This window comes from Lutra lutra, chromosome 1, assembly GCF_902655055.1.
Source record: "Lutra lutra chromosome 1, mLutLut1.2, whole genome shotgun sequence".
NCBI lineage: Eukaryota > Metazoa > Chordata > Mammalia > Carnivora > Mustelidae > Lutra > Lutra lutra.
This window is the reverse complement of record NC_062278.1, coordinates 150518286-150542433: the sequence shown is the minus strand read 5'-3', so window position 1 is coordinate 150542433 and position 24148 is coordinate 150518286. Positions and strand designations below refer to the sequence as shown.

Below are 24148 nucleotides of genomic sequence, written 5' to 3'. Positions count from 1 at the left end.
GATTGGCAATGTATTGGTAATTGTTCTAGCCGGGTGATGGGTTGGAGTGGGGTCATTATAATATTCTTAGCAGGCTTATGCTGAAAATTTCCCATAATAAAAACTTTAAAAAGCAAGATAACAACAATGTGAATAAGCGAACTATGGAAACAATGTTGCCACAGGGAATTGTGGCAGCCCAAGAGAGGTGTATAGAAACTTTACCCAATTTATCCTTTTAGACTTTGTGAATTCTTTGTTGAGAGAGCATGGGAGTGGGGAACGGTGAGGTTGACGGGGAGAGAGAGAGAGAGAGAGAATCACAAGCAGACTCCTTACCCAGCACAGAGACCGATGCAGGGCTGGATCTCATGACCCTAGGACCATGACCTGATCCAAAGTCAAGAACTGAACTCTGTGAATATATATAATTATACATAATATGCATTATGTATTGAGTATATATTATATATGATATGTATATTATATATTTTTTAAATGATTTAAAATGTAAAAAAAATAGCAACTGTAGCAGAGATTTGTACTCCTCCTTCCAAAGTACAGAGCTGTAGGTAAGGAGTGGTGCCTAGCCAGGGAACAAGAGGAAGGGTTATTGTGTGAAAGCACTGGAATTGAGGGTCTATTTGTTATAGAAGCTAGTGTTACACTATTACAGCAAAGAACTCGAAGAAATACTGGGAATGAAAAGAAGCTTATAATGAAGGTATAAATTAGTAAATTCTGAATACAAACAAAATTGACCAAAGTTGTTTTAATAATACCTTCTAATTATTAGAACTTATAATGGTCAATAAACTGGCTCATTCGTTTCCATGACATTTCACTATCTATATGGGATCATATACATGCTGTAAATTAGAAATCACTTTGAAATAATCAAAATGACATACATATCCTCTGAGCAAAAAATCCTCTCTCCTGGAATTTATCTTAAGAAAGTGAATGCTAACCAGAAGAAAGCTCTAGTATTGTACAACAACAGAGGTTGACAATTTCTTTGTCTTTTAGCGACAAGTAGGGAGGGGCAAAGGGAGAAAGAGAGAATCTTAAGCAGACTCCAGGTTTAACAAAAGAGCCCATCGCAGGGCTCCATCTCACGATCCTGAGATCAGGACTTGAGTTGAAATCAAGAGTTGGATGCTCAACAGACTGAGCCACCCAGGTGCCCCCAGAGGTTGACAGATTTTTTTTTTAAAGGACCAGTAAGTCAATATTTTAGGCTTTGAAGGCCATACAATCTTTGTCATAACTACTCAGCTCTGCCACTACAGCCCAAAAGCAGCCATATGCAATACACATAAGTGAATGAGTTTGGCTGTGTTCCAATAAAACTTTATTTACAAAAACAGGGGGCAGGCTGGATTTGGATGCAGGGGGCTGTAGTTTGCCAACCTCAGCAAATGTTCAATGTAATATCATTTATAGTAGCTAAATGCTCAAAAACAACCCACATGTTCAAAAGTGAATGGTTAAGTAAATTAAAGAATATCCATTTCAATGACTGTACATATTATGCACAATTACAAAGACTTTATAGCAACAGACATGTTAGTAAATAAGGAATTTTGTAATTTAAAAAAAAGAGGAAGCAGAATCCATGATTATAATCAGTAGGATCACAGCTCCGCAAACTTCATGTACATACTCAGACAAGGACCAAAATAGAACTGTGGAATCTGTGGAATGGTGAGGCCATGGGTGAATTTTGTTTTTAATTTCTGTGGCTAGCAGCAATTCCATATTCTACCACGACCGAAAAGCCCATTTTGTGAACTGACCAAGAAGCTTTCAAGCCCTCTACCTTACTTCCCAATGCTGGGCCTTTGCAAAGGCTGTTCCCTCCTCCCAGACACTCCCGCCTTCTCCTCTCACCTTGCCCCTTCCCATACTCAGGGGAGGTTCCTTCCCTAGAAAAGTCTGACTTATGGATTAGGAGGACCCCTGTTACCTGTGCTCACAGCGTCCCCTACTTCCTCCTTCGTGACGCTCACCACCCTGACACTAACCACACTTGACTCATCCAGAGATGCTCCACCTTGCTCATTTTTACTTCCCTGGAGTCAGGGCTGTAACTTACAAATGCTGTCGGCCAACCAGACAGTCGTTGTGAAGTAGTTATCTTTCCCTGCCCTGTGCCATATGCCGGCATCAAAACTTCAGAAGGGTGTCAGCAGCATGGAAGAACATTCCAGAGACAGGAGTGGTGCACACCTTAAAGCGCTGAGAACCAACGGTTTGTGGGGCTGAGGCGGCGGGATGGGGAATCAGATGTGTTCAGTATCACTGCCAGAGCAGGAGTCAAAGAGAGCCTGTGAGCCCACCACCAACAGCTTTCAGTTCTTTTATGAACTCTTCTAAGGAATGCTCCACTGCTCTCACTCTTGATGGCACAAAGGACAACAGGGTGTATAAAAATACTTAAAAAAAAAAAAAAGAATTTAGAAGAGGAGGGCTCTGACGGTAAAAAAGGTTGTAGGAATATCTTAAGCAATTTTTTTTTCCTTCATCAGTTTTTCTTTTTATGTATTCCTAAGAGTATATAGAATTCCAATTTAATTAAGTCTAAAAGAACTCTTCAAGAGGTGCCTTTTGGTTCAGTTAGTGAAGTGTCCAACTCCTGATTTCAGCTCACATCATGATCTCAGGGTCCTGAGATCAAGCACCCTGCCCCCCATCACATTCCACACTGGGCATGGAGCCTACTTAAGATTTTCCTTCTTCTTCTCCTTCTGCCCCTCCTCTCCCCTCTCCTCCCCTCCCCATCTCTTCCCTCAAATAAATAAATAAATAAATAAATAAAGTAAGAGAACTCTTCCAATGAGCAAAAAATAAATTCCAATAAGAGAAATGTCATCGGGGACGCCTGGGTGGCTCAGTTGGTTGGACGACTGCCTTCGGCTCAGGTCATGATCCTGGAGTCCCGGGATCAAGTCCCACATCGGGCTCCCAGCTCCACGGGGAGTCTGCTTCTCTCTCTGACCTTCTCCTCGCTCATGCTCTCTCTCACTGTCTCTCTCTCAAATAAATAAATAAAATCTTTAAAAAAAAAAAAAAGAGAAATGTCATCGAATTACCATTTTCTTTTTTTCTTAGCCGTGCCTCAGAGGTAATGAAACCTGACACCTGTTCAGGGTCTGGATTTTGTGCCCACAGGGGAGACATGGACTTGCCCTGTTCATCACTGGAGCCTCAGAACAGGCATATATGATGAAGTCCCAGGAAACAGCGCCCTGCCAGCCAAAGGGCCACGACTAGGACACCACCACAGAGTTAGCGCCTGAGCCAGAAATAGAAATCCAAAAGCGAGCTCGCCACATCTGGCACTGGATTTGTTTAGCCTTTAATCCAATTCTGTAATGCCACTATTCAGCGTCTGCCAGCATCGTGTTAAATTCGGAATCCTGTCCTGACAGCTTGACACACTGACAGACACTTCCCTCATCCCTAGGCTTGTGTCTGTTTGCTCTGGCACAGCAACCCGCTGTTTTCACAGTGTGAGTCAGTGGAAACCTGTCAAGTCAACTAAATAGGAAAGAGAGGTGCTCTCACACCGGCAGCCAGGGCAGCGAATGTCACTTTACCAGAAACTCCAGGCCGGGCATCCTAGTCTCTCCCTACTGAGGTCTCACCTGCATCTTCCTCATCCTCTCCTCCCTCCGCAGGGAGACCCCCCCACCAACATCCTGGCCTGAAGTTAGTGCTGTGGGCACGCGGTGCTTCCAGGCCTGGCACAGGGGCCCTTCCCATAGCGGGGCCCACCCCCAGCCCCTCGCAGACACCTCTCCACATGGCATTACCACACCTTCTGAGGAAGATCCAGGTCTCAAGCATTTCATGTGGGCTGACTTTTTTGAAAGGAGGGCTATTACCAGGGGCTTTGGCAAGAAAATATACTTTCATTCATTAAAAACAAAACAAAACTGGGCACCTGGGTGGCTCAGTCGGTTGGGCATCTGCCTTCACTCAGGTCCTGAGATTGAGCCCCACGTCAGGCTCCCTGCTCAGTGGAGAGTCTGCTCTCTCCCTCTCCCCCTGCTCTTGCTCTCTCTCACTATCTCTCTTTCTCTCAAATAAATAAATAAAATCTTAAAGAAAAAAAAAAAAAGAACTGCTGTGAAGGAATCAAGACTGGGCAAAATGACAGGGTGGTGGGGCTAGGGCAGTGTTAGGGGGACGACTTCAGAGGAGGGCACTGGAGAAGGCCTCTCAGGGGCAGGACAGGGAGTGGTCTAGCGGGAAAGCAGGCAGTCTCTACCCTTAGATTGGTTTCTGTTTCCTGATCTGTAAAATATGAGAAATAGGGCCTTGGAGCCTTCACGTATAGCTGACAGAAAAAGAAAGAGTAGAGAATCCTGCCCCTTAAAAGCCTCCAGCAGGAAGCGACAAATACCTCTTCTACTCGGATTCCACTGGCGAGAACTAGCGGCAGAGCCACGCGGACACAGCCGGCAGGAAATGTCTGCCTATACAGCTGTCCATCAGGAACCACCCCACACCGCAAAAGAGGGAGCTTGAGCTTGGGGTGAAAAGCTAAGTATCTGTCACCGCACTGAACCCTGTACCACAGTAACTGACTGCACAATTAGGGTGAATTCCGACGCTTGCAATGAAATATGAAAAACAGTAGTACCTAAATGATAGGGGAAGGTCGGGAAGATTAAGTGAGGTCATTCCTGTCAAGTTCATAGAACGGGAAATGGTAGGTGACGAGCCCTCAGGAAAATTTAGCCATTGTCCCAAGGATGTGACATGTGAGCTAAGTCTTTCTTTTTTGTCTTTTTGTTATCGTTGTTTTTTTGACTAGGACAGGCAGTTAAGCTCCACATAAACAATTAACTTTGGAGAGGAAGTTTACAAAAGGGTCTCGTAAGCATAAAAATTGAGATAAGGTGTATGTCAGGATCCAAACGTGTTTTCTTCCCCTTCTTCTTCTTTTGCATCAACTGTGGCTATAAAACACTGCCCTCCAAACCAACTTTAATGTCCAGTGATAGGGTGGCTCTTGTCCTGGATTCTTTGGAAATGTCAAGGTCATGAAAAACAAAAAGGACTCCTCTGGCTTGAAGGAGATTAAGGACACAGGACAAATGAATAGAACTCATGATCCAGGATGGGCCTAGAGGAGAAAAAGGACATCAGTGGGTCAACTGGCGAAATCCGAATAAGGCTGGTGGGAGAGATAATAGGGCTGGTGTCAGTAATTTCCTGATTTAGGAAATGCACACTGGAGTATTCCTGGACAAAAGAGCATGACGTCTGCAGCTTACTCTCAACTGATTCAAGGAAAAAATAATATAGACATATATATATACAAAATGATTATTAGACAAGTGTGTTAAAAGGTTAACAGTTGAGAATCAGCAGGGGAGGATATATGGAGAATTCTTTGTACTGTTCTTGCAAAGTTTCTGTAAATCTGGAATTATTTATAAATTAAAAGTATAAACGTATTTATAATTAGAGACTTAAGTCACAGGGCACATCTCCAAATATTTTTTTTAATTTTTATATATTTTTAAAATTTTTATTTTATTTGAGAGAAAGAGAGAGGGAACACAAGCAGGAGGAGCAGAAGAGGCAGAGGGAGAAGTCGGTTCCCCACGGAGCAGGGAGCCCAATGTGGGACTCCATCCCAGGACCCGGGAATCATGACCTGAGCCGAAGGCAGATGCTTAACCAACTGAGCCCCCTACAAACATTTTTTAAAAATTGCAACTATTTCACAAGCAGGGCTAACTCGATCACCTTAAGACATATTTTGGGGGCACCTGGGTGGCTCAGTCATTAGGCATCTGCCTTTGGCTCAGATCATGGTCCCAGGGTCCCGGATCGAGTCCCACATCAGGCTCGGCAGGAGGCCTGCCTCTCCCTCTCCCACTCCCCCTGTTTGTGTTCCCTCTCTTATGGTCTCTCTCTCTCTGTAAAATAAATAAATAAAATCTTTAAAAAAAAAAAAAAGACGACGACATATTTTGGGGCTGCAATATCTTATCTTTAAAAGTTCTACTAGAATGCTATAAAATTTACTTGGCAATCTAATGGTTTGGGGGAATTGGGGACATTTCATTCGATGCCCTAAGAAAGCCAGAAGCAGTTCTTTGGAATGTACTTTTCATCTTTTGTCTCTACTCTGCATCTGAGAATGACTCTCCGATGCTCTCTTCATGTTTGCTCTATCTTTATGGTCCTGCTTTTCTCAGCAGAAATTCAAGGACTGCTTCTCTTTTTGAATAAGCTATTAAGGAAAAAGATGTACTAAAATAAAGAAGATTGAGATGTAATTGCCATCCAGACTGTCAGAGGATGGCCATCTCTTCTCCGAAACACTGTTCCTAGAAGCAAGCAATGCCTCTTCACGGAGAAAATAGTAAAAGTCTACAGTCTATGCTGCTAAAGATTTTTAGAATTTAACCACAGTGGAAAGACTTGAACTGGCTGTACTACTTTCCTGTGGTTGCTGTAAAAAATTACTATCAACTTGGTGGCTTAAAATAACAGAAATTTATTCTTTCACAAGTCTGTAAATCAGACCCAGAAATCAGTATCATCCGGCTTAAACCAAGGTGGCGACAGGACCTAGTTCTCTCTGGGGACTCTAGGGAGAATCCATTCACTGATTCTTCCAGCCTCCGGTGGCTGCCTTGGTGTCCTTGGGCTCATGGCCACATCACTGCAATCTCTGCCACATCTTCATGTCACTGTTGGAGAAGGTCATCAAACCGATGTGACCACCAGTTGACCTGTAAGCTGGACCTGGGCACACGGAGGTCCTTGCCCCTTCTCTGTCCTTGGAATGTGGATTCCACTGACCCTTCCCGCTCCTAGAGGCTGCTCCAAGGACACAGCCTTGAGACAGTGAGGCAATGTTGAGAACATCTGGACCATATATGTGACTGAATCCAGTTAAGGCCTTGATGTAAACTTTTACAGTTTGTTGGGCAGGTGCAGAACTGACTCAACTTGCTGCTGACCAAGAAAGTCTCTTATCTAAGTTCCCTTTGTTTATTAAATGAGCCTCCTTCCTCAGCTCTGCCTGCCCTCCCAGTATGGAGGCTGGTTTCCTATTACACCTGGGGAAGGTAGGAGAGGGTTTCAAAGCCAACAGTCCCCATCCCCTTCTCCTTTGTGTGTCTCTTCTAAAAACACTTGTCATTGGACTTAGGGACTTCACAGGTAATTCAGATAAATCATTTCAAGACCCTGAACTTCATTACATCTGAAAATACCCTTGTTCCAAATAAGGTCACGTTCACAGGTTCCAAGGGTAAGGACGCAGACCTATATTTTGGGGGCCGTCTTTCAACCCACTAAACTAGAAAGTAATTTTTCATCCCTAAATCACAGCAAGCAACTGTATGTTGAAGTAGCAATCACATCTCTAAATGTGGGACAGATGTCACCACAAATTGTGAGAGTAGGTCAGCAAGGAGACCCCGTTAGATCCAGGGGAATGCACGTTATGCGGCAGAGATTTTTTTCCTCTGACTTAAGCGGCGGTCAATAAACAGGATGTACTGCTCAGTAATGGTAATATTTAAGGAACCCTCGTAAAACCAGGTCACATCAATACGAAGGTTATTGGGGCCTCTTTTACCTTTTCCACGTGAAACTCACAACAGTATGTCAAAGAGGCCCCAGCTCTGAAATCAAATTGCTTTTCTCCAGGAAAAATTCCTGTGGTTCTGTTCTTAAGTTTTTCCAAGGAGTTAAAACAGATATAATCAAGTTATCTATAGTATGATGGCAGTGACACTGTTTATCATTCCCTTCTAAAAGGTTACAGAAATACTTTTGCTCCCTATTGAGTTTATTTTTCATCCAGTACACGTTGATTTGTTTTCCTCTCCTCTTGTTTCAAATAGGAAATGACAAAAAATAACAGGTCTATTTAAGTGGACCTCAAGAAGTAATGTCAGAAGTCTGGAAGGCTGAGCAGCCTGGCACTGCAGATCCAGAGGGGGCCTGGGGCAAGAATACTGGTAAGTCAGTTTTGCGGGTGGAAGCAGTCTGCAGTCCGCTGGCCCCAGACTGCATCAGCTCAGAGCCTCAGGAGAGATCAGAACGACGGGAAGCAACTCCAATGGCTCCGTTTAACCAGGTCGGTGCACCACTGCCCAGGCACTGCAGGGGGCGCTGCTGCTAACCCCGCCCACGTGCACTAATGATTCCCCCTTAGACAGCAGCAGCGGTCTGGCTCAGAGGTTCCTGGGAGTTTATCTACTCCCCACCACCCCAGGTCCATAGTCAATAAAGAGTACAAAAGCCCAGCTCCCCAGCCTCAAAACAGGAGAATCTCTAGGGTGTACTCACTTTCAAGAGATCCCTGAAACATCAGGCTGATGCTTAGACTTATAAAACCCATCTTTGTCTGGCTCCTTCTCCTGCCCCTGCCTGCCTCCCTCATTCAGAACTGACCAAATGCACAAGAACATCTCTAGCTCTACTCTACGGGAGCGGACTTCAACACTCCCTATGATGGATGTTGGGAAATTCTAAGAAAAATGCTGGTCACACAATTTTCTTGTTCCCTAAACTTTCCCAGTTCTTAATATCTTAATGCTAAGTGCAACTCTGAACACCAAACACTAAGCAGTCTTGGATGTGGAAGATGCCTGACGGCCTGAAGGAGAAGATCACAAGGTAAGGTCTGTCACGCTCGCTTTTGGGACAGATGAAAGATTTCCAAGAACGGGCCACATTTTGTCCAGGAATTCTATTTTAGGGCCTTCTCCTTCTGATATTCCCGTACACGTACCAAACTGTGTTACATACAAGGCTATCTGCCACAGCACTGGGTGAAACAAAAGATTGGAAATAGGGGCGCCTGGGTGGCTCAGTGGGTTGAGCCGCTGCCTTCGGCTCAGGTCGTGATCTCAGGGTCCTGGGATCGAGCCCCGCATCAGGCTCTCTGCTCGGCGGGGAGCCTGCTTCCTCCTCTCTGTCTGCCTGCCTTTCTGCCTGCTTGTGAGCTCTGTCAAATAAATAAATAAATAAATAAATAAATCTTTAAAAAAAAAAAAAAGATTGGAAATAACCCAAGTGCTGTCAGTGGGGACTAATTCAATAAATGATGGTAAATCCATTCTCTGCAAGGCAATGCAGCTGTTACAGAGAATGAGAATTCTTTTTGAATGGACGTGGAATTAGCTCCAAGATGGAAAGCTAAGTAACAAAAGTACAGAACAGTGAGTTTAAGTATGCTCCCATGGCGGGTGAGAGAGGAGACACACATTCGTGCACAGACACACACACAGACACAGAGAAGCACAAAATAATTCCTGAAGGATATACAAGAAACTGGTATCACTGGTGGCCTCCAAGGAGGGAAAGTGGAAACTGGAGTTTTTATACTTTTAAAATCTTGATATCTGTTTTTTTTAAGACTGATGTACTTATTTAAGAGAAGGAGAAAGAGAGCGAGTTGGTGAGGCGAGGGACAGAGGCAGAGAGAATCTCAAGCGGACTCCCAGCTGAGTGTGCGGCTTGATGCAGGGCTCAGTCCCATGGCCCTGAGATCATGACCTGAGCCGATATCATGAGTTGGACGCCTAACCCACTGAGCCACCTGGGCGCCCTGATCATGTTATCTGTTTTTAAAAAGTAAACATAATCTGAACAATTACACAGTCATACTTTCTGTTTGGATCAGGACTTTTATTTTTTAGAATGGCTCTGGAAGGGACCATGGAAGAAAAGAGGACTGCTGGGAGAGGGAGGCAGTTTTAACAAGCCTAAAGGCTGCAGAGAAGGACCCCTCCCCCGCATGTTTCCTCATCTGTAAAATGGGAATACGGACACCTCCTAGAAATGCTATAATGACAAAGGAGTTCTTGTAGATCAAGCAGGCAGCACAATGCCCACAGCAAGGGCTCAACAGATCCACTGCCCAGGAATTCAGTGATGTATGATCATAACTCATATAAAAATAATATGGTCTTTACTGTTATAAGGATGGCACTGCTGTTGCCCCATCGTCCCTGACAAGGAGCAGACACAGGAGAGGCTTCTGTGGATGCAGGAGTTATTTACAGCTGTGTACCAAATGACCACAAACTAAGTAGCTTAGAACATTTATTTATCCTGTCACGGCTTCCACTGGCCAGGAGCTCCAGGTGGGAGTCTTCTGCTCTAGGTCTCACAAGGCTACAGCAAGATATTGGCCAGCCTGGGGCTTTATCTGAGGCTTGGGGCCCTCTTCCAAGGTCACGTGGTTGATGGCGGATTTTAGTTCCTTGAGCTGTAGGACTTGGTCTGTTTTTCTGGCCATCAGCTGAGGGCTGCTCTCCGCTTCTAGACACAACTCATGGATGCTTGCCACATGGGCCTCTGCCTGGCCCCTTGCCCCACTCCCAAAGCAGATGACTTCTCAGGGCCAGCAGGAGAACCTCCCTCTTGGGAAGGACCCAGTACCTTCTTCTTTTTTTCTTTTTTTTTTTTAAGGTTTTATTTATTTGACAGAGAGACAGAGATCACAAGTAGGCAGAGAGGCAGGCAGAGAGAGGAAGGGAAGCAGGCTTCCTGCTGAGCAGAGAGCCCGATGTGGGGCTCGATCCCAGGACCCTGGGATCATGACCTGAGCCGAAGGCAGAGGCTCAACCCACTGAGCCACCCAGGCACCCCTTCTTCTTTTTTTCTTAAGATTTTTGTTTACTTATTTGAGATAGAGAGAAAGCAGGAGCAGGGGGTGGGGGTGGTGGGCAGGGGCAGAGGGAGAAGCAGGCTCTCAGCTGAACAGAAAGCCTGGTGTGGACTCAATCCCAGGACCCTAGGATCATAACCTAAGCCGAAGGCAGATGCTTAACTGACTGAGCCACGCAGGTTCACTCCCCCACCAGTACCTCTTTTAAGGACTTCCACATGAGTAAATCAGGCTCCCTTGGAGACGATCTCCTTTTGATTAACTCAGAATCAACAGATTTGGGACCTTAACTGCATTGGCAACATCCATTCACCTTGGCATATGACATGACATAGCCACGGGAATGGCATCCCGTCAGATCTGCTGTATTCTATCAGCTGGAGGCAAGACCCAGGGCCCCCCCACACTCAAGAGGATGGATTACACAGGGTTGTGACTCACTGGGGGTCACCCTGGGGTGCATCTGCCAGCCTGGACTCAACTGGGAGCCTGCTCACCCTACCTGAATGGACGGCATACCACAGTGACAAAAGACTAGGCCTTGCCCACACCTGGCTTCAAATGCTGGCTCCAGAATTAAATGAATATTTGAACCTTGGGCAAGTTATAATACCTCTCAGCCTCTATTCAACCAAAAGAAGGGGAAGATAAATAATCTAGGGTCGCTGAAAGGGTGAAACCAAGGGAAACTGCTTGGGAAATTGCCTGACACAGTACAGCAAATACACAAACCTTAGTTCCCCTCTCTGGTCCCTACCCTTCTGGGAGGCACTTGTGACTTACCAACGAGGATACTAGTGATGGTTTCCTCTCAAGCCTTCCAGCAGCCCTATGCATGACATGTAAATATGCTTTCTGAAATACTATACACATACTGTTCAATACCCCAGTGAGGGGTTTTCCCTACTCTGGCTGATTTCATCTCTGGCAAAGGGTGAAATTGCCACTGGCACCTGCTGTCGAGTCTCATAGCCCCTCCCTTCAGATCTGCCGCAGCCTATCCACCCACGCAGCCTATCCACCCACACGGAGCAGCAGACGGGATCCGTTAGGATACAACCAAACAATGGCCTCATATGCACGTATCCCATCATTTTCAAACAAGGCTTAATGACATGGGAAAATACTCAGAGGGTATTGGCAATGAGAATGAAATGACCCCAAACTGTCCTTTCATGAGCTCAAGATCTGACGCAAGCTGGCTGGTTCAAAACCCAGCCTCATTCTTTACAGCTGTGACTTCGGGCAAGTTACCAAACCTCCCTGCCTCTGTTTCCTCATCTATAAAATGCAGGTAACGACAGAACTGACTTATCATGGGGATTGAATGAGGTAACACGTGTAGAACACCTGGCCCAAGGGGAACTCAGTGAGTGATCAACTCTATGATTATTATTGAAGTATCACTTTTATCACTTCAGAGGAAAAGTTCGAAAAAGACTTCTTCACAATCACTAGCACTGTGGCCAACGTCTTAGGGGAATAAAGAAAACCAGAAAACCTAGGAAACAAAGTGAGTAAAACCATGCTGCGGTCACAGGATAGTTAGTAATTCTCGATGCTTTCCAGAAGGTTCCAATTTACTCTGTACCTGGAAGATGTAATTCATTTCTCCTTTATTTCCTCCTTCCCATCCCCTTCTTAAGGAACTGTATTTTCTCCATCTTTAAAACTCAGGATGATACCCCTCCCATCTTTCACAGCAATCCTTTCCGTGGGGAATACATGGAAAGTGCTTTACAGACAATTTCTCCTTCTCTGTCAACCCACCTATCCTTTTACCTATCGGAAGTAAGGAAAAAAAAAAGTATGGCTGCCCTGGGGAAAGGAAGGGCCATGTTCCAATCAGATCAGTGCTGATTAAAACACAAACCAGGTGAACTTCTTTTTCTGTAGGAGGCTGAGCAGCTTCTAGGTTCTGATTGTGATTTGTGCCTCAGAGCTGGGATAGGGTGGGGAGAGAATCCCTCCCATTCTCCTTTCCTTCCGAAAAGCCCCTGGGGCTGCCCAGCCAGCAGCAGCCAGCAGCAGCCAGCCAGTAGCCGGCTCTGCGCCAGGATGTTGCCAGGATGCCAGGAGTTGCTAAGGCCCCGGTGAGGAATGCCGGAGAGTGAGCAGCAGGCGAGGGAGCAGCAGAGCCAAACTGGTGACAAAGGCAGCAAGCATGTGGCAGGCGGCGGGTCAGAGGGAGGCTTCCATGGGCAGCACGCCTGGGACGGCGCAGGAGGGCAGAAGGCAGGGGGAGGAAACAGATGGAGGTCCAGTGGCGCTGAGCAGGAAGCCCTGGGAGCACGGCGGGAGGGCGAGGATCTGGGAGGAAGGGAGCAGAGAGGAGCCCTTCCCTGACCCCGAAATTGGATGACACATACTGACCCCCACAGGGAGTACCCGAGTGAGGCCCAGGATTGCCCTGGAGGGTCTTTAATACCCACGGTAATGCCCAAACACCCGTGGGACTCCCTTCTGCCTCATGCGGGACCACACACGCACCCACTTGTGCTCCCCCAGCCCCTGTAGCCCAGGGGACCCTCCATCTGGTGTTTTCCTCTCCTCCGGCCACTGGTTTCCAATCTGGGGGCAGGTAAAGGTTTTTGGGGTGCCCTGGAGGGGAATTCTTGCCAGTAGTGCAGAAACGCACATGCTTTGCAGCCTGAATAAATAAGCTGTGGTACTATCACTCTTCAAATTTATGCAGATGTGGGGCGCCTGGGTGGCTCAGTGGGTTGAGGCCTCTGCCTTCAGCTCGGGTCATGATCCCAGGGTCCTGGGATCGAGCCCCGCATCGGGCTCTCTGCTCGACGGGGAGCCTGCTTCCTCCTCTATCTCTGCCTGCCTCTCTGCCTACTTGTGATCTTTGTCTGTCAAATAAATAAATAAAATATTAAAAAAAAATTTATGCAGATGCTGTTGTCTTTACTCAGATTCAAGTGCACTGAAGAGCACTACAGAATCTTCTAGCCCATCAATGGCATTGTTCCTTTCCCAAACCATCAGACACCAAAAACACTATTATAACTTCAAATACTATTACCATCACCTCTGGCTCCTTGAAATTTCTGGATGATAAAGGGACACCCATTAATTTCTAGATATTAAAACGTTTACATCACTGTTTAATGTCACCAGGCTCTGAAGGGCACAAAACACTTCATCTCTATCTCTGTGAAAGGTCACTGCCATTTATCCTGAGGAAGGATTTAGGGATGTGTATACCAGGACTTCTCTACAAGAAGTTCACCGCGGCTTTGTTTGTACATGGATAGAACTGGAAGCTTTCTGAGCTACAACAAGGGGGAGGGGGCTGTTCACCCAGACCGTGGTACAGCCATGACTGGCTACAGTGATGCTGTTAAAAACCAAATGGCAGACAAACATTAAGTGACACAAGAAAACATCTATCTCATATTAAGCCAAAAAAAAAAAAAAAAAAAAGGCATTTTACAAAATAGATATACGTCATTCTAATTTTCTATATAAAACAAAACAGGGGCCCCTGGGTGGCTCAGTCGGTTAAGTGTCTGCCTTCAGCTCAGGTCATGATCCCAGGATTCTGGGATCAAGCCACACATGGGGCTCCCTGCTTCTCCCTCTCCCCCATGTTCGTTCTCTCTCTCTCCCTGTCAAATAAGCAAAATCTTAAAAAAAGAAAGAAAGAAAGAAAGAAACTACCCCAAATTATAGATGTCTACTATGAAATGGTATAAGATTTTACTTTAAAGACTAATCTTAGGGGCGCCTGGGTGGCTCAGTGGGCTGATGCCTCTGTCTTCGGCTCAGGTCATGATCTCAGGTCCTGGGATTGAGCCCCGCATTGGGCTCTCTGCTCAGCGGGGAGCCTGCTTCCCCTCTCTCTCTGTCTGCCTCTCTGCCTACTTGTGATCTCTGTTAAATAAATAAATAAAATCTTAAAAAAAAAAATAAAGACTAATCTTGGAAAACAGTCTGCTTTTTTTGTGTGTTTCCCCAAGTTTCTTTTTTTTTTTTTTAAAGATTTTATTTATTTGACAGAGAGAGAGAGAGCGAGTGAGAGAGGAAACACAAGCAGGGGGAGTGGAAGAGAGAGAAACAGGCCTCCCACTGAACAGGGAGCCCAATGGGTGGCTCGATCCCAGAACCTTGGGACCATGACCTGAGCCGAAGGCGGACACTTAACGACTGAGCCACCCAGATGCCCCATGTTTCCCCAAATTTCTACAAAGAACAAGCATTACTTCTGTCATTGGGAATAAAGCTCCTAACTTGTTATGTTTTATTATTTTTATTTGTTTGGCTATTGATGGAAAATTGTTCTTGGATCAGGACTGGGCCGCGAGTAAAAGAATCTTGGCAGTGAGCTTCTTCATTGCCTTTAACCCCTTTAACCCTCTGCCTTCCAGGAAATAGGACAGGGGTGTGCCCACTGCATTTGGGAACTCAGCTGGTGCTGCCCTGCTACAGAGACATAAAGCAGAACAAAGAGGGGTGGACCATTCTGGGTTATGCTGGGTCATTCTCCACGCATAAGTCCATTCCCAGCTACACCAGAGGCTGGGCTCCCCCACATTCCAATTCTGTTTGGGAACTGGGCTGTGAATTTTCAGAGTGAAGCTCATAATCGCCCTGGCCTGCTGGAGGGTATTTAGAATGCTCTCTCGTGCCAGAAAACTGAGTGTACCCTCCCCTGACTCACAACCCCACTCAGCTTCCACCCAGCCTGCGTAGGCTACTTTAAGCTTCTTCCAGATAAAACATCTCTTTAGGATACCAAATATTGGCAATGCTCTCATTATTATCCTGAAATTAATAAAATGTATATATATAATATGACCCTAAACCCTGCCACAACCAAAAGTTTCCATAAAGTTCCAAAATAAACTCTAGGGGGCGGTACAGCCCCGGTTTGAAAACCACCACTTGGGTGGATGGTGACAGGATGCTTCCCTGGTATTCTTAGATGAAGGACCATACCCTCGAGGTGACCTTGCAGGCCCCAAGGGTCTGGCCCTTGCATTTTTCTCCAGTCTCACCCAAACCACTTCCACCTCTGTCCCCTCCCCTCCAACCACAGCAATACTCCTTCTTCCAGACTTGCAGAGTCACTGTCTGTGTTTCTCCTTCTTCAGGAAATGCTGTTCCCTCATTCTTCTAATATAATATCCCTTCCTTAGAGAAGCCCTTCCTCACCACCCAGACAGGTCAGACTCTCCATTTAATTCTCTATGACACTTAATACCTCTTTTTCCGAGCTCCTGTCCCAGTTTACAGTTACAGATCCATAATCGTTTTATTAATGTTTATCTCCCCTATTTGACTGATTTGCCTTATTTACTCTTCTTTTCAGCGTGTTCTAGCATACAACAGGTGCTCAAATATTTGCTGAGTAAATAAATGAAACTTCTGGAGGACATCTAAGTTTCCATCTTTGCTGCTTGTGAAACCACACTCTGATTTTCCTTCCATATGGTTCTGCAAATGTCATAGCCTCTGTTTCTCTGCACACGCAGAAAGGGTCTGTCTTCCACGCGCCTCACATGAGAACACAGCAGATACCCAGGAAATGAGATGACGCCTCCTTCTAGATGTCAGGACTGCCCAATGTCCTGCTCATGTCCTGCTGTATTCTCTTCCCCTCCAACACCCCCAAACTATCCCTCATCTCCAACTTAAACATATTGAATAAAGACATTCCAGAGGTAAGGGTGCACTCCCAACCTCACCAACCTGTAATCAGCTCTCAAGTTTCAACTCAGATGTGACCTTCTTGAAGGTTTCAAGCCTCTCTCCTTCCTTCCCTAGTGCAGGCAACCAGACTCTTTTTTTAACCTCCCCCACCAGTCAATTTTGGGACTCGTCTGTCTTCTCGGTGAAACCACAGACTTCCTGAGGGTAAGGGCTTTGTCACAGCCCCCTGCTCCCGCAGAAATGAAGATGAACATGGCACTCATCAGTGTCTGCTGAACAACTGCACTGATGAGGAATGCTGGCGAGGTCACACAGAGGGCCATCTGGACCCCTCAGGACCTCAGGGCACCCCCCTTGGGCTCAGATTCTGTGAGGTCTGCAGGGGACATTCCTCTGTCTAGTAGTGGATGGGGAGGATGGCCGGGGAGTTTCCTGTGTTGCGGCGCTCCCACTCCCATCACGCAGAGTTCCCCCTCTGAACTCTTCCCTAGATTTCCTTTTAGCAGCTTTACAGGGATACAACTCACACATTTAAAGTGTACAAACCAATGGTTTTTAGTATATTCACAGGGTTGTGCAACCATCACTACAATCCATTTTAAAACATTTTCCTCATCCGAAAAGAAACCACCTCCCTCTTAGCAGCCACTCCCCATTGCTCCCAAACTCCTCAGCCCTGAGCAACCACTACCCAACTTTCTGTCTCTAGAAATTTACCTGTTCTGGACATCCCATGTTAATTAGTGGAATCATAGAATATGTAGTCTTTTGGGGTGCCTGGGTGGCTCTGTCGGTTTAGGCGTCTGCCTTCGGCTCAGGTTAGGATTAGGGTTAGCCGAAGGCAGATGCCTAACCAACTGAGCCACCCAGGCATGCCTCCCTAGTGCCTTACAAAGAACAATGATAGGGTTCAAAAAACAGAGCTATTAACAACAACAAAGAAACCCGCTCCTTTAGGGTCACCAAGTGTGACAGTCTCTGGGCTAAAGAGGGAGACCCAAGAAACTAAACTACTGAAGCCACAAGATTATAAAGATTCATTAAAGTGACAAGTACTAACATTCACTAAGAAACTCACTTTCTTTCCATTATCTCTCCTCATTTTCTGGTACTGGTGGACCCAGGAGAGATGCAAAGCAAAGAAAGGAAGTTGTTCTCAAAGGGAAGAGCCTTTTCAATGATTTCTTAAGGTAATATACTGACAGGTCTGCTGATTAGACCAGGAGGAAAACACTTTATGGGAAGTCTAGGACATTCAGGTCAGCCTTTTCAGGATGCAAATGAGATGTCAGTGGTCTAAATCAGAGACCCATGGATAGAGTGCCCACTGGTGGCACCATTTTAGCTGCATCTGCCCTTCCCCAGTGTGGTTCACTCCTGGCTATGCACATGTTTCCGGCAAAAAGATGAAAGAATATCAAATGTCCATGCAGGCCCCAAGAGAAGAGGAAGAGGAGGAGAATGGGAAGAATTAGACAAGAGGCCCAGTAGACAATTCTGAAGTCTCTCTATATGACCACCCTGCAAGGACAAGTTCACTTCCAAGGGGTCAGCTCAAACCAGTCTTCAATCACAGGGGCCTCCTCAGGGAGGAAGAAGGCATTAGAATCCTGTGAAGATGGTTTTAAGAGGTACAATGGAGAAGCTGTTCTCTAGGTCTTTTTTCCCTTCTACGGAACAACAGGCCCTGTGACTATCACCTGTAACCCAGCATAAGGGCCACAGGCGAAGAGGCTAGTTGAGGAACTTTCAATAAAATGGAGCTTTCTCTTTTCCACAAACCTTACCCACCAAACTCAAGGACCAATATGGAGCCTTCTTAAACCCATGACCTTTGTCCATGAAACTCATGGACCAGAAGAAGTGGTCCTTCTGGTACTAATTTTCCACTGAACTTATTATTTGATTCATAACATGTCTTCCAGTCTCCATCAGGGTCTGTCTCATTCCCGCTCACCTTTTAAGGATGAAGAGGTAGGCTGGTCCCCTCTATTTGGCTGATCAGCAGTCTTAATGTGAGTCCAAAAATGCCCGGCTCAAAACCAACACTCCTCAGCACAATGTGTTGTTGTTCATAGCTAACACTTCCTAATTTTTGGTCCATCTAGACACCCTTCTTAGAGAAAAGAGAACTCAGCACCCCTCCCTTCAGATGTGGCCTGGGCAGGAAATGAGAGCCCCCTTTATACACACCAGAACAAAGTGCGGCGGATTCACGGGCAAGCTCTCATAGTGTCCAGCATCCTGGGACTGGCCCGCCGTAGGAAACACCGGCTTCTGGCTGCGTAACCTTGTCCCTATATCCACCTTCTTTTCTCCACATGCCTCTTCAAAACTACCACTTCCCCCGCCACTATTCTTGCTGCAAACATTACAATGAGTGGACTCACCAAGAGCCCAACCTAGTTTCACAATACACATCAGACGAATGGGAAAGGTGTTTAAGATGAAAATGTGTTTAAAGAAGAAAAAAAAATGGGGAAAAAGAAGAGTGGGGAACAAGAGAACAGGCCAGATGACATCAGCCTTGGTGGAGGCCACCACCTGCACCTCGCTCGTCCTACTCAGGGCTCAGACCTGCAGCCTGCCAGGCTTCATAGGTGACTCCCCATTCGGGTGACTCTGGCTCTACCAAATGAGGACTCCCCAGCACTGCCCATCCGCAGTTTTGCTAAATTACCCACAGTCAACCATAAAGCAGAAGCAGATGACCCTCTGCTCTGCTGATTCGTCAGAAGATCAATAGCAGCCTAATGCTTTATCTCATCCGTCAGGCATTTTTTCATCTCACATCAGCACAAGAAGAGTGAGTTCGTACAAAAAGGCATTTTGAGAGTGAGAGACCACATTTACATACTTTTTATTCCAGCATATAGTTATAATTGTTCTATTTTATTATTAGTCATTGTTAATCTCCTATTATGCCTAACTGATAAATTAAACTTTATCATAAGTATGTATATATAGGAAAAAACAGTAAATACAGGGTTGGATACTCCCTACAGTTAGCAGGGGGACTAGTGCACAGGCTCCTCAAAACGGAGCTTCCCCATCGATCCTCCGCCTTCCAGCGGCCCCCTAAGACCCGGACCCTCCCTTGAACTTGAGAGGTCGGGGGGTCTCGGACGGCTGTCTCCGAGGATCCCCATTCCGTTTTCCCACCAGGGAACTGAGAACTTCGGACTTCCTCTCCTCTGCGAAACTGCGCCCAGAGCAGGGCAACCCTGCTCTCTTCGGCTGGGAGGAAAGAGGAGGCCTCGAGGGGGAGAAGGACGGGTTTCGCCGCCTCAGCGCCCCGCCTGGCGACTCTAACACCCCCGGCTCGGGTTCGAAGCGGCGCGGCCCAGAGAAGAGGAAGGAAGAGGAAAAGCAACTTTTGCCTGCGCTTTCTGTCGGAAAGCGGGCCGGGCCCCGCAATGGGCTGGCTGGAAAAAAGCCTGGGGCCCTGGAGACCTGCGTCTGCGGGAGCGAGGGCGGCGTCGCGGCTGAGTTCCAGGGCCGGGGAAGCGCACCCAACTTTCCGAAGGAAGCCCTCCCCGAACTTGGCTGTGGCGGCGCCGTGCCGTGCCCCGCCCCGCCCGCCGCGCGATGCTCCGGCGGGCTCCGCCCGGCTCCAGCCGCCCCGCGCGCCACCGCCCGGCTCCCCTTCCTGCCCGCCTCTCCGCGAGACCCCGGCCCCGGCCTCTCTTACCATCTGCGCCACCTTCAGCAGTGCCGAGTACGTGCGGGGGTAGCTGGGGTCCAGCGGCCCCTCCGAGGGCCTCGCGCTCGACTGTCCCGCGCCGGCCCCCGGGCCGCCACCGCTGCTGCACGTGGTGCGGACGAGCCCGGCTCCGTGCGACATCGCGCGGCCCCTGCCCGCCCGCCGGCCGCCTCCCCGGCCACGGCAGACCGGCCAGATAAGCGGGGCGGGGCGGGGCGGGCCGGGGGGGGGGGGCGGGCCGGGGGCGGGGCCGGGGCGGAGCGGGCCCGGGTGTGCGGTCGCGGGGCGCCGGTGGGGGCGGGGCGCACGCGTCCGGGACCCGCGCGGGAGACCGCGGTCCGCCTCAGCTGGACACAATCGGACTGGGGGGCGGGCCGGCGCTTTCCCGAGAGAGCGCGGCCTCCCTGCCGTCGCGGAGGCGCGGAAGCTAGCCTGGAGGGAGCGGGCAGGGCCGGGCCGCAGCTGGGTCTGGGCCTCCGGGGGTTTTGTGTGGGCGTGGCTGCGGACGTGTGGGAAGAGGCCTTGACTCAAGTGTAGCTTATACCCACTGAAATGCGCAAACCCTCCGGGTTCAGCTCCATTACTTTCCCTTTACATGCACACCTGTGTAACCATCACCAGATCAATAGAACGTGCCAATACCCCCCAAAGATCCCTTGTGCTTCTTCCCAATCTACCTTCTCTCATGGCACCCCTGGCCCCCAAGCCTGAGGCAACCACACTATTCTGCTTTCTGTCATTATAGATTTGTTTTGCCTGTTTCTGGACTTGCTATACTTGGAATAGTACCGAGTAGTCTCATTTGTGTCTGGCTGCTTTAACTCAACACTGCATTTGAGATCTTCCTGTTGAACCTAATAAAGCTGTGGTGAATATTCTGGAAAGTTTTGTTCGTTTTGGTGGAGGTAAGCTCTCATTTCTCTGAGGTAAATACCTGTGAGTGGACTTACTGGGTCACAAGGTGAGCCTACGTTTACTTTCATTAGAAGCTGTGAAATAGGGGCGCCTGGGTGGCTCAGTGGGTTAAAGCTTCTGCCTTCAGCTCAGGTCATGATCTCAGGGTCCTGGGATCCAGGCCCACAACAGACTCTCTACTCAGCAGCGAGCCTCTGCCTGCCTCTGCCTACTTGTGGTCTCTATCTGTCAAATAAATAAATAAAATTTAAAAAAAAAAAAAAGAAGCTGTGAAGCATACTGGGTTGTTTCCCTTCTGGGTTATTATTTTTAAGATTTTACTTATTTATTTGAGAGAGAACAGGAGGAGGAACAGAGGGAGAGGGACAAGCAGACTCCACACTGAGTGTAGAGCCCGACACAAGGCTCTCAATCTCAGGACCCCGAGATCATGAACTGAGCCCCTCTGGGTTATTTTCTGAATGAAGACAGGCCCAACAGGGGCTACCACCGGCAGATATGTTATCAGTGTTCCCTTTGAGCAGAGTGTTCCTTGTGGCCAAACTTCTAACTTCATTTGTAAATCACCAAAAAAATCTGCCTCTCAGAAATTACAGGATGCCCGCGCTGTCCAATTAGAAGACTGCCATCAGGGGCACCTTGGTGACTCAGTGGGTTAAGCCTCTGCCTTTGGCTCAGGTCATGATCTCAGGGTCCTGGGATGGAGCCGTGCATTGGGTTCTCTGCTCTCTACTCAGCAGGGAGCCTGCTTCCCCCTCTCTCTCTGCCTACTTGTGATCTCTGTCGAATAAATAAATAAAATCTTAAAAAAAAAAAAAAAACTTGAGCAAGGTGCTTGGCCAATGTGCCAGCCTAGTGTGCCAGAAGACTCCATAGATCAGACCTGCTACCACAAATACGGAGATTTCTACGCTGGTGTGATGCCTCTTGGTGGGAAGGGCTGTCCCTTGGAGGAGCAAGGGCTTAGGCAGAGGACTCCCTAACCCCACTTAAAGATTTCACACTCTGGGAGAAAGCCGAACAGATGCACGATCTCCAAGGAGCTGGTGAGAATTCAAGAATTCCCAAGTTCTTCTCTGTTCACCTGCCCCGAGGGAGTGTAGGTTCCAAGGCTTCAATTATTGTGTCATTGTCTGACTACAGCTCATTTACACCAATGTAATTATGATGACCTCTCTGGTCAGATATACTGAAAGAACATAATAAAATGAGAGCTGACTCTGTATCAGTCACAGTGCTTTTGGTTGCAAGTGACAGAAACCAAACTCAGGCAAAAAGAATTCATTGGCTTGTGTAAGTGCGGTATGCAGACATGAGACCTAGTTCAGGCACAGGCAGAACCTGGAGTTCAAATCAGGCATGCTCAGGACTTCTGTTCTTATGGTTCTGGAGGCAGGAAGTCCAAGATCGAGGGGCCATCAGAGCTGATTTCCGGCGAGGCCTCTCTTCCTGGATCGTAGACGCTCACCCCTCTCACTGGGTCCTCACATGTCCTCACCCCTCTGTAAATAGGGACTGGGGGTGAGAGACAAAGAATTGGGTTGCGGGGAGGTCTGGGGTTTCTTCCTCTTCTTATAAGGACACCAATCCTATGGGATTAGGGCCCCACCCTTGTGATCTCATTTAACCTCAACTATCTCTCATAAGGCCCCATCTCCAAATACAGTCACATCAAGGGCTAGGATTTCAACATATGAATTTGGGGGGGTGGCATAATTCAACCTATAGCAGGCTCTCTGATTGGTCCAAATATAGGTCATGGTTCTCTTAAATATAATGATTATTAAATATAATGATTATTATATCCAGGGGGTAGATACGTTCATTGGACAGGGCAATTTCTACCTACCTAAGTAGCTGCATGTGGGTGGTTCTCTAGGACCACAGGAACTGAGCGGGGTAGGGGAGGGGTGGTTCCCAAGAGGAAAATCAGGGTGCAGGTCCCACAAAGGGGAATGAATATTAGGCAGTGTTATACACTGAAGGCAGCCCCCCACAAATTCATACACTGAAGTGCTAACTTCAGTGTTCAGTGTTTTGGTATTTGGAGATGGGGCCTTAGAGATGTAATTAGGGTTGGATGAGGTCATGAGGGGATTAGTACCCATGGCATTAGTGACCTTATTAGAGACACCAGAGAGTTCTTTCCCTCCCTCTCTGCCATGGGAAAACACAGCAAGAAGTCTGCTATCTGCAAGCTAGGAAAAGAGCTCTCAACAGAAACAGAATTGGCTAACACCTTTACTATGGACTTCCCAGCCTCCAAGACTGTGAGAACAATCAATGTATGTCGTTTAAGGCCCCCAGTCTATGGTATCTCGTTAGGGCAGCCCAACCTGAGACAGGAAGGCAAAAACATCCATGTCCATGACACTCTTCTAATACCTACCCTTTTTTAAAAAATATATAATATTTTATTTATTTATTTGACAGAGATCACAAGTAGGCAGAGAGGCAGAGGGAGAGGGGGAAGCAGGCTCCCCGAGGAGCAGAGAGCCCGATGTGGGGCTCAATCTCAGGACCCTGGGATCATGACCCAAACCTAAGGCAGAGGCTTTAACCCACTGAGCCACCCAGGTGCCCCTAATACCTGCCTTTTAAGTCCTTTTTGAGTTGAAGTTTTAGAAGTTTCTTAGGCTCTGAGACCCAACTGGACTTTCAGACCCTTCTGAGGAACGGAATCAGACGTCCCTAACCTCTTGGCAACATCCAGTTGGACCAGGATGGCCCATGAGCCAGGAGCAGCCTGTTATGGGGTCGACCAGCAGCATTTGGAGGGGCCTGACATGAGAGTTTTGCCCAACAGAAGCACATCGGAGCCTCTGTGTTGAGAGTCTGACTTGGAGGCACTGGGAGGGATTAATAGTTGGCAAGGAGAGGCAGCAGAAGTCACAGGACCACAAGAGAGAAGGCAAAAGTTGTGAGGCTGAGGGCCATGGGAGGGACGAAGGAGGGTTCAGTGGAACAGAGTGGCTGAAACCCATCAGATGGAGAGCAGTGTATGCCCATTATTGTGGGCCAATAAGAAACCTGGTCCTTGGCTCTGGGTGGGACCCCAGAACTTTTGTTCCTGCTACCTGGCTGTGTGGCTGAGGGGCAGGACTTGGGAACCAAAGCCCCTGAGTTTGGCTCCCGATTCCATCCCTTGTACATATGTGTCCTTGGGCAAGTTACCCAACCTCTCTGAGCTTCCATTTCCTCATCTGTAAAGAGGAACAACAGCAGAACTG

At 47.5% G+C, this 24148-nt stretch overlaps 1 protein-coding gene across 3 annotated transcripts in view; it reads right to left on the bottom strand.

Moving 5' to 3' along the window:
• CMTM7 (CKLF like MARVEL transmembrane domain containing 7) overlaps positions 1-20204 on the bottom strand; it is a 64880-nt gene extending 44676 nt beyond the window's left edge. The window contains exon 1 of one of the 3 annotated variants that reach the window (XM_047739077.1): positions 19992-20204. In XM_047739077.1, the coding sequence (XP_047595033.1) occupies positions 19992-20144 (153 nt within the window). In that variant the 5' untranslated portion in view covers positions 20145-20204. The remainder of the gene's footprint in view (positions 1-19991) is intronic. The other 2 variants (XM_047739062.1, XM_047739069.1) reach the window with 2 other exon arrangements.
• Positions 20205-24148: the final 3944 nt, after the last annotated feature.